At 43.4% G+C, this 16,890-nt stretch overlaps 1 protein-coding gene across 5 annotated transcripts in view; it reads left to right on the forward strand.

Annotated features, from left to right (window-relative positions):
• Positions 1-16,890, forward strand: part of LOC108232904 (piezo-type mechanosensitive ion channel component 2) — a 94,157-nt gene that overhangs the window by 35,479 nt on the left and 41,788 nt on the right. For 2 of the 5 annotated variants that reach the window (XM_037981830.1, XM_037981832.1), the window contains exons 8-20: positions 579-753; positions 4,446-4,565; positions 4,910-4,945; positions 5,487-5,604; positions 6,584-6,753; positions 7,663-7,893; positions 8,257-8,377; positions 8,475-8,668; positions 9,419-9,567; positions 9,790-9,978; positions 12,848-13,131; positions 16,169-16,329; positions 16,621-16,791. In XM_037981830.1, the coding sequence (XP_037837758.1) occupies positions 579-753; positions 4,446-4,565; positions 4,910-4,945; positions 5,487-5,604; positions 6,584-6,753; positions 7,663-7,893; positions 8,257-8,377; positions 8,475-8,668; positions 9,419-9,567; positions 9,790-9,978; positions 12,848-13,131; positions 16,169-16,329; positions 16,621-16,791 (2,119 nt within the window). Of the gene's footprint in view, positions 1-578; positions 754-3,963; positions 4,094-4,445; positions 4,566-4,909; positions 4,946-5,486; positions 5,605-6,583; positions 6,754-7,662; positions 7,894-8,256; positions 8,378-8,474; positions 8,669-9,418; positions 9,568-9,789; positions 9,979-12,847; positions 13,132-16,168; positions 16,330-16,620; positions 16,792-16,890 lie in introns of those variants that run through there. The other 3 variants (XM_017411020.3, XM_037981833.1, XM_037981831.1) reach the window with 3 other exon arrangements.

Raw genomic sequence — 16,890 nt, forward strand, 5'->3', positions numbered from 1 at the left:
GATGGATGGATGGATGAATGGACGGATGGATGGATGGATGAATGGACGGATGGATGGATGGATGGTTGGATGCATGGATGGATGGATGGATGAATGGATGGATGGATGGATGGATGGATGGATGGATGGATGAATGGCGGCCAACAGTCTCAGCCAATGAGATTTGGACCTTAGACTGAACAGAACTGAAGTCTCCTCCCTGCAAACCCTGGTTGCCTAATTGTTTAGTTTTCTTTTCTTGTTTTGAATCAAGTTCGTTTTATCATCGTCTGTAAATGTTTTATTGGACATTTCATAAGAAACTGAGCTTCTTGGATCCGTCTGTCTTCTTGGAGACAAACCCGAAGTATCCTCTGAAGGCTGACGTGCTGCTCTGAGCCTCACGGGATCGACTCCTTATTCGTGCGCCGGCACGTGACCCGGTTGTAACAGACTACAGTTCTCAGCACAGAAACAAATCTGACCTATTTACCGTCTGATTAGCTGTTTTGAAATGATGCACAGATTATGTACTTACTGGCAAAAACAAATCTACTTTTACTTCTGTGCCAATCTGCCCGTCTGTTTTGTCTCTGCAGGGTTTTTGGCATCTCCCCCATCGTTCAGACCAACTGCTCCTACACATGGAAGCTCATTGTGAGCCCGGAGCGTAAGTGGTACCACTTTGTCAACCCCATCATGCTGCTGATTCTCTATTACACCCTGGCCACACTCATCCGCCTCTGGCTGCAGGAGCCCATCGACCAGCTGATGGTGAGCACAGCAGACAGACCGCGAGTCTCGGCCTTTTTTAGCTCACCAGGTTGGGGGGTTATTTTTAGTTCAGTGTGTCAATAATCTTGTTTGTGTTTGGATTTGAACATGTTTATTGGTGATTCGCTGCGTCGTTTCAGACAAATTTACAGTGTTTTGCTTGCATATGAAGAATCAAATGAAACCAATCTGCTTTTTTTTGGTTCTTTTAAAGTCAGAAAGTTGATTCTGCAGGTTGTTTTTTGCAGCGCACACACAAACACAACGGACAAGTTGATGAAGAAGCACGCTCTGCTAATTTGTGTAACGTGTTGTCATTCAGCTGTCACTTCCTCCGCTCTGATGCTCATTAACACCCACTCCCTGGCCACCCCAGTAAATGCAGGAAACGATTAAACGAGGGCAAGACGGAGGAAGAAATAATCGTGTTGTACACAGCAGATTATCACCTCCCTGAAAGCGGCAAGCAGTTTAACGGTCGGTCCAGCTGTTAAACTCGAGTGTGCTGTGACTTCAGAGCAAACTGCAGACAAACGGGCGGGCGGGCGGACCGCCTGAGAGAACCTTCAGGGTTTCAGGAGAACTGATCCACAGCGTGTAGAAGATGACTTATCTGAGACTCCGTCGGTCTTATTTAGACAAAGCAGGGAGAAAATTCATTCATTCATTATTCTGCAAAGCCTTTAAACAGATATGTCTGTTGTGCTGTTTTTTTTATTTTTTGACGTCTGATCTGATTGTTGTGGATTTTAAAGCAGTTAAGGGATGTGTAATTTATCAAAGATTCATCAGTGTCAGTATCAGTGGGCGCGATTTCAGGGGTTCAAAACGACAAACTGCACTCCAAAAAATATAAATCTGTCAATCAGATGGACCTCCTGTCATCAAAATGAGTGAACTATTTTGCAGTGATATTGATTGATTCATAAGATGCAATATGATACAATGAGATAAGATATGATACAATAAGATGGGGTATGATAAGATACAATATGGTACTATAAGCTACAATAAAATAAGTTACAATATGATTTGATAACATCTCATACATAAGGATAGGATAAGCTACAATAAAAAAGGATACGATACGATATTATGCGATGCGATACGATACCAAAAGATATGATCAAATAAGATACTATATGATATGATACCAAAAGATAATAAAATGAGATACAATGGGATCAGAAATTGTAGAATTAGGTAATAAAATAAGATAAAATATGATATGATAAGCATTTATTGTCACTGTTTGCTAACAGAAGATTTTGCTCTTATTTAAAAAAACACCTTCACTGCTGTGAAACGACTGCTGGCTGAAATTGTCATTTTTCAAAAAGACCGACCTCCACTTCCTCCACCTCCTCCCAGCTCCTCCATCTTGTAATGGAGTTATAGATCAGTGTTTTTATAGAGGGGTCAATAATTCCCTTCAGACCTGTGGGGCTGTATGCATTATTGATCCCTCCCCCTCCCCGAGGAAAGAGAACCGTGTGTGTTTTTACCTACTCTTACACTTTAGATTAGAGGCTAATAATAAAACGTGATTGGTGCCTAAATCAGCAGCTGACAGGTTTGTTCAAGGGTGGAGACGTCAGATTATGACGGAGCTCAGCTCCACCGAAACAACATGGCGGCCGGACGTTCCGCTGCCGTTTCTGAGCCCGTTTGATTCTGGATACAGAGGTCATCGAGTGTAAACGAAATAAGAAAACAGAACAAAAGCAGTGATTATAGTTAAAGTAATATTAAATCAGACTTTAGTTGGTAAAAAGGAAATAATTAGTTTTTCTTTAGTCCTTTTTTTAGGGTCAGAATGGCGAGTATGTTTTAAAGGAACTGATTTTATAAAATTAAAATAACAATTACAGTAACATTAAGAGTATAAAACAAAGCAACTGTAAATAAATATAGACAGGAGCTGATCCCATGACAAAAACTAACAAAACAATCTGGGTAAAATCATTTCCCTGATCATAAATATGAAGGTTTTCCCAGAGAAAATAACTTTGTTTTGAAATTTATCGGAGTTCCAGCGCGTCCCAGGCTTCATGTTGAGCGATGAAACATTTATTTATCAAACAAGAAATGTTCAATAAGTGGCTCATTTCAAATGGAAAGTCCAGCTCCTGCCAAAAGCGCAGCAGCACGTCTTGATTTTGATTTTTATTTCTTTGCGCCGTGTCCAAATCTGCTTTCCAGTCGGAGCATTTCGGTCTTTAATTTTCCTCTCGTTTGACTTTGTTCGAGGATATTCTAACACAAAAATGTCCTTTTTTGTTTGTAGTGAACGCCGTTCTTCCTGAAAGTAAAAGAAAAATTAAAATTAAACATTTGGTGACTAATTTGAGATGATTTGAGTGAGAATTGGCTGTTATTAGATGGCAGTTCTGAACATTATAATCCAGAATTAACCTAATTTTTTATTCGTTTTTAAAACCCAAATACAAATTTTTGAACTTTTGAAAGAATGACTTGTTGCTTTTATTTATTTTGTAAGTCGTGCAGGTCTTAAATTTGACTCGTAGCGGTCAGGATTCTGTTTAACTGCGTCTTTCTTTCTGTATTTAGTGTTTCTGGTTTGGGTTTATTGTTGTCTTCATGTTTTGTCTTGTTCTCTGTGTCTCTCTTGTCTGCCTGCCACACCTGCCCAAAGCTTTGTAATCATCTCACCTGTGCTCACTTCCCCTAATTACCTCCTGTCTTTAAAACCCGGCCATCTCCTCCACTTACTGCTGGTCTGTTGTTGCTCTCGTTTTGTTATGTTTGGTTTTGCTGCCATGTCAGCCTTTGTTTTGATTCTTTCATTTTAATATTTTAGTTTTCCTTTGTGAAAAAAAGAGTCTGTGCTCTGGGTTCGCCTCCTCCTCCACCTGTCATGACCGTAACGGTCTCTGGATGATCTTAAAAAGTTTGCAGAAACTCTGAACACAGCAGGGTTGTTTATTAGACAGATACTTTTGCTCAAATATTACACTCTAGGACAGGGGTCTCCAGTCCTGGTCCTGGAGGGCCTCCATCCTGCAGGTTTTCCTTGATTCTCTGCTCCAACACACCTGATTTGAATCAATGGGTGATTAACAGGCTTCTGCAGAACATGAAGAGGTGATTTAACCACTGAATCAGGTGTGTTGGAGCAGAAAATCAAGTAAAACCTGCAGGATGGTGGCCCTGGAGGACCAGGATTGGACACCCCTGATCTAAGAAGAGAAGTTACCTGAAGAAACATCAGCTTCAGTGTTTGTGAGTCGTTAAAACCTGGTGGAAATGATACAGAAAAGGAGATCATTTCCTTTTCCGATGAGACATAAACTCAGTTATTAATAACCTGGAAGACAGCGTGAGTTTACAGGAAGAACCTACCTTAAAAAAGTCATCACCAGTTACAGATTTAAAGTGTTTCTTGAACTTTAGCTGGACTTTTAGTTTTTAAATGTCTCAGACGGAGCATCTGACTCAGAAAACCAGTCCTCCTCCTGGTGTGAGAGGATTTGTTTTGCTTTATTATTATTATTATTATTATTATTATATTTTTTTTTATTCGAAGCACAAACACTTGGAGAAGATGAACCTTATCACCGTCACACGCTCAGATTCCTCCTGATGGCGGACCGAGTCCAGGGGTCGGAGGTCAGGTGGTCGCGGTGGGAGATGCTCATCAAACGGCGAACTGTCTGTCTGTGTCTTCTCAGGACGACAAGGACGACGACGCGTGCGAGGAGGACGAGCAGAGCGGAAACCGAGCCAACAGCTCCGCCAGCAGGAAGAGGCAGATGTGGTGGGGGGCGCGCCAAGGGACGGACGAGAAAAATGTACGTCAGGAAGAACGAGCGCTGGAGCGGCGCCGAACCCGTAATCGGACCGTTTGTAAAGCAAACATCACGCGCGGTAGCTGCTAACTATGAATTAAAAGTTGAGAAAATATGAAAAGTATTTCATATTTTAGTGTAATTAAATGAGGTAAACTCGATCTTCTCACTGTCTCACACACTCCTACACACACTTCCTGACCTTGTTGTGCTTTAAAAGAGCGCCGTCGAGCTTTTATTGAGCAGAAGTCTGGATTTAGAGCAGCGCTGCTTATCGGTGTCTGTAAAACAACCAGGAGGCCCGGTGGATAACGCGGCTCGCCCTGTTTGCTCTTTTCTCCTCGCAGCTCCTCTCCACGCAGGACGGCATCAGCACAACTGAGGTGCGGCTGCTCTGGATGTGTTGTTAAATCTCCTCCTCTTCCTTCCCTCCCTCCCCCTCCTCTCCTGTTTTTGTCTTTCTGCAAGAAAACTCCAAACTGCTTTTCAAACTGCCTCCTTTTTACGACGCAGGGCTGCAGTTAAGCTGAGGAAAAAAAAGGTGTGAAGGATAAATTTGATGCGGGACGAAACCTGCAGCTTTCCTAACCTATTCCAGGGGCCGCTTCTTTAAAGCGAATGCACGTTTTTAGCGTTTCGAAAGCACAGGAAGGCAGAGAAAGCGATAGAACTGCTTGAATGAAACAACACGCAGTGTGAAAAGCAGCAAAAAAAATCCTTCTGATGCCCCGCAAAGTCAAAGCACAGCAACTAAACGCCAATTGAAGTAAACAAAAATGGAAAAAGATGAAAAAATTCTGGTTCAGGATGAGTTTAACTCTGTTTACGGTTTGTTTGTTTGGGCAGAGTGTTTTAGAGGTAACCCCATAACAAACGTGTTCGGGACTTGTAGAGGTTTGTTTAAAGTTTCCTGTCGTTCTGCAGGCGCTGCCCACCGCCAACGGGACGTCCTTCGACTTCGTCGCCACGGAGAACGGACCCGTCTGCCTGGACCTGTACTCCACCCCCCAGTACAAACTGGACAGGCCCGACGACGGCTCAGGTGAGCGTCTCCACCGGCTGCTGCGACACTTTACAGACAAAAAGAGCGATAAAAGCTGTAAGAAAACTCTCGTATGTGACGGGAATGACTCTCAGCTACTACCACACCAGGTTTGAGCTCAGATTTTGTGAAATTAAATGATTTAAAGCCATGTTTGTGTCTGAAAACAAGTCAAGTTGACTCCAAAGGTTAATCAGTCGTGGATGTGCATCTACCTTCTTAGTTTCATTAAAATCCATCCAGGCGTTTAGATATTTTGCTAACAGACAGACAGGGTTGCTCCTACAGTTTTAAACAAAGATCTCACACCAGATTTTAGCTCAAAATCCGTAAAGGTGACTAAAATGTTATTTTTGTGTATGGTCGACTCTCAGATCTTCCAAGGGTTTCCTTTAAATTTGTCCATTGGTTCATGAGATATTTCGCTAACAGACTGACAGAAGCTGGTGGCAATAAAACAAATTTAAAAGTTAACACGGACGTTTAAAAGCAGCTTTAAGCTGAGTTTGAGCTTCTGTTTCCTGCCTGAAAACTATTCAGTTCTTTCTTGCTCCTAATTTAAAGTCGGCTCTCTGATGTTTTATTTGTCTCTTCTCGTCTGGCTGAGAAAATAAACTTCGACCTCTGACCCCTGCAGGTGTCAGATCTGCTCGTGGGTCTGTTGTGTCACCAGACGTCGTTAAAACTAACGAGCTTGTAATTGATTTTTTTTTGTGGGGGGGGGACCTGCAATCATTCAGGATCAGCTGCTTGAAATTATTCCGTTCTTGTTTCCATTTGGAGCATAAATTAAACTGGAGGAGAAAAAAACAAAACAATGAAGCTGATTAAAAATGTTCTAGACTTTAATTATTAGACAGACATGTTTGCACAGAGAATCCCAGCGAGGGTTCAGGAGGGTTTAATTTTCAGTCCGACTGAAGTTTTTTTGGTTTTAGTTGTTGTTCGTTTTACCAATGATCAGTTCGTGTTCTTGCAGAGAAGAAAGACGAGGGTGTGTACGAAGTGAGCTTACCTCCGGAGGACTCGGGGACGAAGGAGTCGGAGGATGAAGAGAACGAGATCAAGAAAAAAGGAGTCGGCGCGATGGTTAAAGTCTTCCAGTTCATCATGAAGCAGAGCTACATCTGTGCTCTCATCGCCATGATGGTGAGCCGAGCTGTTGGCTGAAGTTACGTTTAACACAGTTAATTATAAAGAATCTGTGTCACCAAAATGGTCACCATGGTGGCCATTTTGGATCCAACTTTTGTTTTTTTCAATGGGAAGAGGGTCATGTGACACATCAAACTTATTGGGAATTTCACAAGAAAAACAACGGTGTGCTTGGTTTTAACGTAACTTTATTCTTTCATGAGTTATTCACAAGTTTCTCAGCCCTTTATAAAATGTGTTCAAAGTGTTGGATTGACCATGCAACCCTCTTCTCCCACTTCCACTTCCTGGAAAGTAGATTGGTCGTTGTGGGCCAGTTGAATGGCCCCCAAGGTCTCTCGATCTGACCCCCTTAGACTTTTATCTTTGGGGTCATCTGAAGGCAGTTGTCTCTGCTGTGAAGATACGAGATGTGCAGCACCTGAAACTACGGATACTGGAAGCCTGTGCTGGCTTTTCTACTGCGGTGTTGCTTTCAGTGTGTGAAGAGTGGGAGAAGAGGGTTGCATCGACAATCCAACACTTTGAACACATTTTATAAGTGGTGAGAAACTTGTAAATAACTCATGAAAGAATAAAGTTAGGTTAAAACCAAGCACACCGTTGTTTGTCTTGTGAAATTCCCCAAAAGTTTGATGTGTCACATGACCCTCTTCCCATTGAAAAAACAAAGGATCCAAAATGTCCAACTTTAAAATGGCCACCATGGTCAACACCCGTCTTGAAAAGTTTCCCCCTCCAATATACTAATGTGCCACAAACAGGAAGTTAATATCACCAACCATTCCCATTTTATTAAGGTGTATCCATAGAAACGGGCGACCCTGTTCTCGTTCAGTAACTCGTGGGACGGACTGTCTTTGTGTTTCGGCGTCCATTGAGTCCGTGATCCGTCCTCCGCAGGCGTGGAGCATCACCTACGTCAGCTGGCTGACGTTCGTCTTCCTCATCTGGTCGTGCGTGCTGTGGATGGTGCGGGACCGGCGGCGTTACGCCATGCTGACGTCCCCCTTCATGGTGGCCTACGGCGACCTGGTGATAGTGCTGCAGTACATCTGGAGCTTCGAGACCATGGAGCCTGTCGCGGGCTTCTTCGTCAAGAAGAAAAACCCCTTCCACTCACTTTCATCCAAGGTTTGGGAGCTGAAGTTTACCATTCGTTTTCCGCCTATCGTCAGCCATGTTTTGACATGTTTTGGAATCGCTCTAAGGCTTTAATGTCTGCAGCTGATCTAGATCAACCTGATCTAATGTGGCTTTATGGATATTTTTCCTGTCACCCACGCAGCCGTTTAATAAACATTGCACGCTTGTTTATAACTGTGAACTCTACTTTTTAATGTTTATTAAAAGGTGCGAGGTGTCTGCAGACTCACCTCTGATTTAGTGGCTCGTTTTTGGCCACCCATGACCTGCTCTGAATGAATCTGAGTAAACGGGGGCGGGGGGACTGATTTATTCTCTTCTGTCTCTGAACCGTTTGTTTCTCCCGTGCAGATGATGTGTCTGCTGACCTTCTGGTTGCTGCTCAGACAGACGCTTACAGAGAGACAAGAAAAGAAAAAAGAAGACGGCGCAGGTCTCTCAGACGTCTGCGTGGAGGACCAGAAGAAGAAGGGTAAGCCCAGCGGCTCTTGTTTTTGTTCAGATGATCCGTATCGCCCTCATGTGTGTGGTTTTAAAAGTCAGCAGCTCTTAATGTAATGCTTTTATAGAGGAGGAGTCGTCGGAGGAAGGAGGCGAGCAGGACATCATGCATGTTCTCGGCAACATGGTGATGGGGGTGCTGGTCAAATACTGGATCTACATCTGCGGCGGGATGTTCTTCTTCGTCAGCTTTGAGGGCGACATCGTCATGTACAAGATCATCTACATGATGATGCTGCTCTTCTGCGTGGCTCTCTACCAGGTACCTCCAGGGACGGGCGCCGTAGATCAGGAGGCGACAGACTCCGGGCCTCGAGGCTCCGCTGGTCTGGGAGGTTTTAGGTGTTTCTGCTCCAACACACCTGATTCAAACGGTTTAATCACCTCCTCATCAAATCATCAAGTTCTCCAGGAGCGTGGCAACAAGTCGTCCGTTTAAAGCAGGTGTTTTAAAGCAGGAACGTCTAAAACATGCAGGAGAGAGGCCCCCGAGGAACAGAGATCGACACTCCTGCTGTCGACGGGCGATTCTCGTCTTTATCGAGTCGTAGTTGACCCCTCAGAATAAATCTGGTCTCCATTTTTCCTCCAAACTCTGATTTGTCTTTTCAGAGACAAACTCAGGTTTTACAGACTTAATACTTACAAAAAAAAGTTTTTTTTTCCTTTTCAAGCACAAAATAATGATAACAACCCAAAATATGTCTCTGAAGCGTCAGGATAAGAGTTTTATTTAACATTTGTGGAAAATGTTGGGTCTGTTGGAACTTGATCTCTTTATTATTATGAAAGCTTTTCAAAACATCAATGAGGCAAACTAAATTAGATCATTCTTGGCTCAAAGAGTGATGTTTATTAGTGTTAATACTGTCTGGGTGCTGTGAACTCATTTTGAACGAAAATCAAGCTTCTAAATTCCAATAAAATCCTATTTTTTAATCACTTTATGGCAACAGGAAGAATCTGTGTGCAGTTTTTAGCTCTGAAACGGGTTCGTTCTTGTGTGCCGCAGGTGAACTTTGAGTGGTGGAGGAAGATCCTGAAGTACTTCTGGATGACGGTGGTGATGTACACCATGCTGGTCCTCACCATCGTCTACACCTTCCAGTTCGATCGCTCCGAGGTCTTCTGGTCGGGGATCCTGAACATAAAAAGTGAAATGTGAGAACGGAGGCGCGGGAGGAAACAGCTTAGTCAGCAGATTGTCTCTTTGACTTCAGCTCCTGGTTCTGTTGATGTTTGTTTGTTAACAAGTCAGATTTTATGGAGCCAGAGCTCCATTAGCCAACACAGAAATGTCTTTAACTCAGTCAGTTTTTGATCTAGCGATGTTGCATGCAGTTCTTCGTAACGGCTGAAACATTGACCTCAGTCTCCTTCAAGCAGCAACTCTGCTCGTCTGAAGGACCTGGGCTTGGAGCGGTTTTCTGTGTCCATGCTGTTCACCAAGATTTTCATCCCCACCTCCTTCCTGCTGGCGTGCATCCTTCACCTGCACTACTTCCACGACCGCTTCCTGCAGCTCACCGACCTGCAGGCTGTGGTGGCCAAAGAGGAAAGCACCATCTATAGGTGAGACGCGTCCCGTTGGCCTCGTTTGGTCCCTTTGGGCTCGGTTTGTCTTGATATGAGTGAACTTTAATCAGCAGTTGCACCTGTAAGGAGATCGTTCTGATTGTTATAACCACTGTTCACTCTGTTGTTTTCCTGTTTATTGCTTCTTTCGTACGTTTTTTTGCACTAAAACTCTGTGCCAGTTTAACTGACCGTGTATCAAAATGCTTTAATCTAACATTTTACTTAAGCTTTAAGCTGCTCCTTTTATCTACCAGCTACAGTTTTGCTACTTTGACGATTTTAGCAAGTGTTCTGCTTATTTTAGCATCTTTTTTGTTGATTTTAGCTAATGTGTTGCTGATTTTAGTTTTTAGCTTGTCTTGCTCATTTCAGCCTATGATTTACTCATTTCAGCTCGTTTTTTGCTCGTTTCAGTTTGTTTTTGCTCGTTTCAGCTTGTTTTTCGCTCATTTCAGCTCGTTTTTTGCTCATTTCAGGTCGTGTTTTGCTCTTTACAGCTTGTTTTTTGATCGTTTCAGCTCGTGTTTTGCTCATTTCAGCTCGTTTTTTACTCGTTTCAGTTCGTTTTTTGCTCATTTCAGCTCATTTCAACTCATTTTTTGATCATTTCGGCTCGTTTTTTGCTCGTTTCAGCCTGTTTTGCCTATTTTTAGCTTGTTTTGCTAATTTCAGCTTGATTTTTGCTTATTTTATCTCATTTTTTTGCTCATGTCAGCCTGTGTTTTGCTCTTTAGCTTCTGTTCTGCTCGTTTTAACTTTAACAACTCAGTTTTAGCTTCTTCAGCTTATTAAAGTAGAGCCATCAGGCAGCTGTTTCTTCCAGCTGTTTCATGCTGCTCCATGTTGTAGCGTCACCATTTCACGGTCTGCGGTGTGGGACGTTCGGTTTATTGTCGTGTCTTTGTGGATTTATTTTTTGGGGGGGTTTGTTTGTTTGTTTGGCTGCTCACTCCGGCTGCTTCTCTCTGTGACCTGCTGCCGTTTCTCCTCTGCCACCCTTCTCTCTCACAGCCACGCTAAAGTCAGCGGGCGTGTCTATTTGATCATAAATAGGTGGGTATCTGCTCGCTTTCTTGTATCGTGGCATCCATCACCAACCAGTTCTCTTCTGAACCCCAGCGTCTCCCTCCTGTTCCAAAAAGTCCTCCCCTCTCCGAACTCTCCCTGTCGTTTATTTTCAAAGACGACGCTCCACCTTTAACCACCTTCTCCTGGAGTTGAGATATTTTACATAACATGGTTGGTTTTCTTTTTCAGGTTGTTTTTTTTTGTTTGTTTTGCTTGTAGCCTTTTCGAGATAAATCCTTCTATTTCTGACAGAACACCTGTTTCTCAAGCATGTTTGGATCTGCAAGAACTTCTTCCTCCTCTCCAGCAACGATCCAATGATCTACACCCCGTTTGTTCTCGAACATCTCCCCGCTTGTCTCCCCCCCCCGTATCACTGAGCTCCTCCTAGCGATCTGTGTGGATAATTCTGGTGGCTTTCAGGTTGCTGACACTGATTTCTGTGTAACTTTATATTCCTGAGCAGCATCAAAGAAAAAATTCCCTCCCAGCAGAGCAAGTAAGTGTGATGACTGGACGGCAGAATGCTTGCCTTGGTATGCAGAAACCCCTGACAGCGCTCCATTGCCTGAGGAGATGTTACAGATGTGTGTGTGTGTGTTACTGCCTCCCTTTAGCTAATGTTACACTGCTTCGAGGAGAAAATTACTCCCACGTGATAGGATTGTTTTAAAGAATGCAGAAGGAATGTGCACTGCTTCATCATCACAATGCTTGATCTGTGAGCAGATGAATCCCATCTGATCGTTTGCATCGGAGCTGTTTGACACCTGGACCGTGTGAACGCGTGGCTGTAGTATTTATATGCTCGTGAGGATCCGTTTCTTTTAAAGTGCAGCTAAATTGAGCCTCTGAAAGTCATGGCTGCAGGTTAGGAAGGTCATTTTTATTAGAAATGCTGTCTGCATGCCTGTGCAGGTTCCATGGATGCACAGTTGGGCCTCCTTCAGTCTCTTACATCTGCAGATGTCTCTCTGCTCAAACAGCTTCCTTTTTCTTTTTTCTTTTTTTTATGGCAACAAGAGCAAACGGCTAATGAGTTGTTAGCGCCGACTCCGGGCTCTAACGAGTCCCGTCAGAGAGGCAGAGGGTGGAAGAGCCGGTCTGAACTGACGACTCGAGGAAGACTGTGTCGCTTTTGTTCAATAAATGTTCTCTTAAGTTAAAAATTTCATGTGATGTTCACCACCTTACCCAATATAAACCAGATTAAAAACAAATATTTCTTAATATTCCGAACTTTGGCATCAAAACGATGACAAACTGACTTTTTTTTATCTTTTCTGCTTATGTTTGTAGTATTTCAGATATAAAACTGGAACTTTTTTTTATGTCTGAAGGGCTTGGAGTGACTCTCAGCTATGACCACCTCAAACTTTTAGCATAATATCTGTAAAACTGACTGATTTATCGCCGTTATTGTGATCTGTACGTTTAATTAGCTGTGGCAGCCGTCTAGAGTTGAGTTGGCTCCAAAAGTTAATCAGCTGTAGATGTTCCTCCGGTGATTATTTCCTAAAGGTTTCATTAAAATATGTCCAGTTGTTCATGAGATATTTATAACATAAAGACATTAAGTGCTGCACAAAAGTGTCGTAAATTTATGACAAACGGTTCGGATACAAACATCTGGAAGTTCTCACAAGAATGAGAATCAGAGTTTTTAGCTGATCCTAAAGGAAATAAAACAAAAAGGCTGAAAGTCCCTGGCGGTCCTCATGAGTGTATTAATACGGTCGTGTGCAGATGGACATGAGGACGTGTCTCTAACTGAGCTCTGCTCCCGTGTCTTCAGACTGGTGGACCAGGACGGCAGCCTGGCGGACCTCACCATGCTCAGCGCGAGCTCGGTGGACGCCATCCTGCTCCGGGACAAGCAGGAGGAGCAGCGGGGGGAGTGGAGCTCCGAGAAGGAGCAGGAGAAGCAGGAGCAGGCCCTGGTGGTGGTGATGGACGCCGACACTGACACGAGCGGCGAGAAACGCGGGAGCCTCTCGGACCCGCGCCAGTCCAGCACCGAGGAGAGTCAACACTGCAGCGCTGCGACGGAACCGGAACCCAGCACCGAGCAGAGTTCAGGTACCGAGAAACCCAACACCAATTACTGCACGTTGAACTGACAATAACTGCTATTTAAATGCAAACGTTTTGCATCTTTGCTTGATTAATTACAATAAATACAATCATTTATCAGTAGGATTATTTATCAGCCTTTGTTTGGTTTATCCCATCAGTTTAGCACAAAACGCTAAAATAAACTTAAAGCAGGACATAAAAAAGGACAAAAAATGAGCAGAACTTGAGATAATTGGTTCCTAAATTTAAGTAATTAGCAAATTTGTGATGTTTCTAAAAGTTTTTTGTCAGAAAAAGGGTCTTACATGGACATGAGTCATCTGAATGAAGAATAGTTTCTGTTTTTATGACACATCCTCCTGATTCCAGCTGTGTAGCTGATTTTCCTCAGCAGCGCCACCTACTGTTGAGGAGGAAAAAATGCAGCGATTGTTGTGACTCTCAGGTTTCCAACAAAATCCTTTTTGTTTGTTTATTTTATTATTACTAATAATATAATATAGTTCCTACAAATGTCTTCATGCACACTTAAACACCGAAAACGACCCTTAACGTTGTAGTAACTATGCCAGGCCTGAATGTGGCGCTGTGGCTGTACGAAAATACAGTAAAAACAGGAAACGAGGCGTGGAGCGTGCATGCAAAGCTCGCAACCTGGGGTTGAAATTTAAACACGACAACAAAGAGGAGGCCATCCTCGGTTTGTGGGTTAGATTAGAAGTGCGGGTGTGGCATCGTCAGTTTCAAAAGACTCCATTTTGGTCGTCCACACACAAAAAACGCAAGAACTTTTTGAACTGGAGCCAACGTTTTGGGGCTCCTGAAACAGTTTCTGTGTGAACGCACGGCTGAAAACGGTCCAAACTTCCACCTGTTCACCAAGAAAAGCGAAAATACCTGAACAGTTTTAAAGAAAAGCTGAGTTTCCTCCAGTGCCAGGATGAAAACGTGCGGAGCCGTGCTACAGTTTGCTGCGCTCACAGTGCTTATATACCAGTGGGTCTGCATAGCATGCACTGGATATGATGTAACTGCACAAATATGCGGGTGTTGTGCACCGGTACTCGTGAGTTTTCGTGTGTTTTTGCTCTGAAGTGCAGCGCAGGCGACGTTTGCTGCTTGGATTCCCACGTGCTGCTGTTGAGTCGGGGTTTGGGTGTGTAAAGGTTGCTCTGCAGCTCGGAGGTCTGCTGCGAGCACTTTGTGAAGGTCAGAGTGTCGGCAGCCTGCACCCCCCCACCAGCCAGTCGTTCATGAACGCAAGCCAAGTGGTTAAAAAAAAAAAAAATGGATCGCATTACAGATTTTTGCATTCGCTCGATTTATTTCCAGTTTTACATTCTGACACAGCTTGCAGCTCACTTTCATTCTCCTGCTCGCACAGAGTAAAACTGGAGGCAGTCAAGCTGCTCTTAAATTAAAGTGTAGTTTATACACAGAAAATAAAATAGGCAATAAAACCCGGCCCTGCAGGACCTCTTAGTTTATAATGAGCTGTGGGTTATACATGCTATGTGCTCTCTCTGAGTTTCTTATCCAAACAACGAGGCCTCTGTAAGAACCTGAGATAATGTGGCTTCTGTGAAACCCAACACCCTCCGCTCAACTGCAGCGGGACGTTTTATATTCTGCACGAGAATATAAAAGCAAATATTACAGTCGGGCCCAGTTCTTGGGTCGGTAAAGCCCAAGTTTGGAATTTCATTGTTGATTCTTTTCTTTTTTGCCTTTTTAAATCAAGTTCAGGCCAACTTCGATGCGCTGCTCGTGGGAAAACGCGAACATCTGTAACAGCAGCAGAACGGGTGGTGCAGTGGTTAGAGCTGTCGCCTCCCCCAGCGAGAAGGTTGCAGGTTCGCTTCCCGGCCTGGGGCCTTTCTGGAGTTTGCATCTTCTCCCTGTGCAGACCAAAAAACATGCATGTTAGGTTAATTGGTGACTCTAAAATCGTCTCCAGGTGAGAGGATGAACGGTTGTTTGTCTCATCTGTCTCCATGTGTCCCTGTGATGGACTGGAGACCTGTCCAGGGTGTCCCCCGCCTCTCGCACAGTGACGGCAGGAGACAAACACCAGCTCCCCGTGACCCGGAAAGGTGAACCGGGTAAAGAAAATGGATGGATGGATTCCTGAAACTTAAAATCTACTTGGGCTGAGCTTCTGAGTCCAGCTGTCAGAATGCAAACTGTTTGTTTGTTTACTTATGATGTTTAAACAGTCTTGTTTGTCACCGTGGCTCTAAATAAAGCTTATTATCGTCCGCCGCCATCAAAGGTGGGCGATCATCCAACTGCCTGCGTCAGGGATTGACTGGATTGATTATCAAACACAAAAATGGTGAAAACTGAGTCAGTTTGACATGCACTGAGTTCAGATCTGGTGTGGTGGTCGCTGAGAGTCGTCCCCATCCTCCTCCTCCGCACAGGATCTGAAATGAAACGTTTTGTCATGCAGGGCGGCGGGCGACAGGCATTTCTTCAAGGGTTTCCCTCTTTTTGTTTAGGTTTATTTATCTGGCAGATTCTGCAGCTTTTAGTGTTCAAGCTCGATGTGACGGGACGCCACAAAAAACATCCATAAATGAACAGATGGGCGACGTCAGTAATTTACAATAAAAGCTGAAGATTTAATCTTTCAAGAGTTTTTTTTCTCCTGTTTCTTTTGAGGCTGAGGAAAAAAAAGAGTTTCAATGAAATGAGTGTTTTAATATTTGCATAAAAACCTTTTAGAATAAAACAGCCTTTGGTCTAAATGTCTAACATTAAATAAACGAAGCTAAACTGTATTTATTATTTGATGGATGTATAAAGGTTATGGCAGAGATATTTAATTAATTTAAAAACAGGATTTTGTTTGTTTGGTTGTACATCAAATAAATAATACATGTTGTTCTAAAAAAAAAAAACAGAAAGGATGACTCTTTTTAGAGGGTTAAGAGATGAAATGGAAGAACTAAGCTGTTCCAATCAAAAGCAGAAACTTTCCGATTTGCTCTAATTTGATCTCAGATAATTGTTTTTTTTTTTTTTTTTCTCCTTTTAGATCTGAAGAACAAATGGCACCTGGTGGTCGACCGCCTCACCGTTCTCTTCCTCAAGTTCCTGGAATATTTCCACAAACTGCAGCTGTTTGTTTGGTGGTTATTAGAGATCCACATCATCAAGATCGTGTCGTGCTACATCGTTATGGTCTCCGTCAGAGAGGTGAGATGGCTGCAGGAGCTGGGGGGCGATTTTACATGATTTATTATTTATTTTTAGCATATTAGAATTAATTAAAAGCCTGGAAAGATCCTGCAAGAGGGGAAGTGTTTCATTTGTGCAGGAAGCAAGAGTTTAAATTGCATATCGTCGTCTTTTAGCTGTTTTGAAGCTCTGAACAGAAGTGTTTTGATACTTAAAGATAAAGATATTGATGCTAGTTTGCAGGAGGGGGAGGAAGACTTGATGTGGCCGTTTTCCTGTCCTCACCGCCTGTATCCGTGTCTCGCTCAGGTGTCTTTGCTCAACTACGTGTTCCTGGCGTCCTGGGCCTTCGCGCTGCCCTACAGCCAGTATCGGCCGCTCGCCTCCAGCGTTTGCACCGTCTGGACGTGTGTCATCATCGTGTGCAAAATGTTGTACCAGCTGAAGTCGATAGACCCCCAGAAATACAACTGCACTCTAGTAAATACCATTTTGGACTCTTTTCTTTACGTTCCAAACTGTTCTTCATCGAAGTCTGCAACTTCTAATCCAAATATTTAGGAATTTCTTTTAAAAATG

The sequence above is a fragment of the Kryptolebias marmoratus genome, linkage group LG20 (genome assembly GCF_001649575.2).
Source record: "Kryptolebias marmoratus isolate JLee-2015 linkage group LG20, ASM164957v2, whole genome shotgun sequence".
NCBI classification, from domain to species: domain Eukaryota; kingdom Metazoa; phylum Chordata; class Actinopteri; order Cyprinodontiformes; family Rivulidae; genus Kryptolebias; species Kryptolebias marmoratus.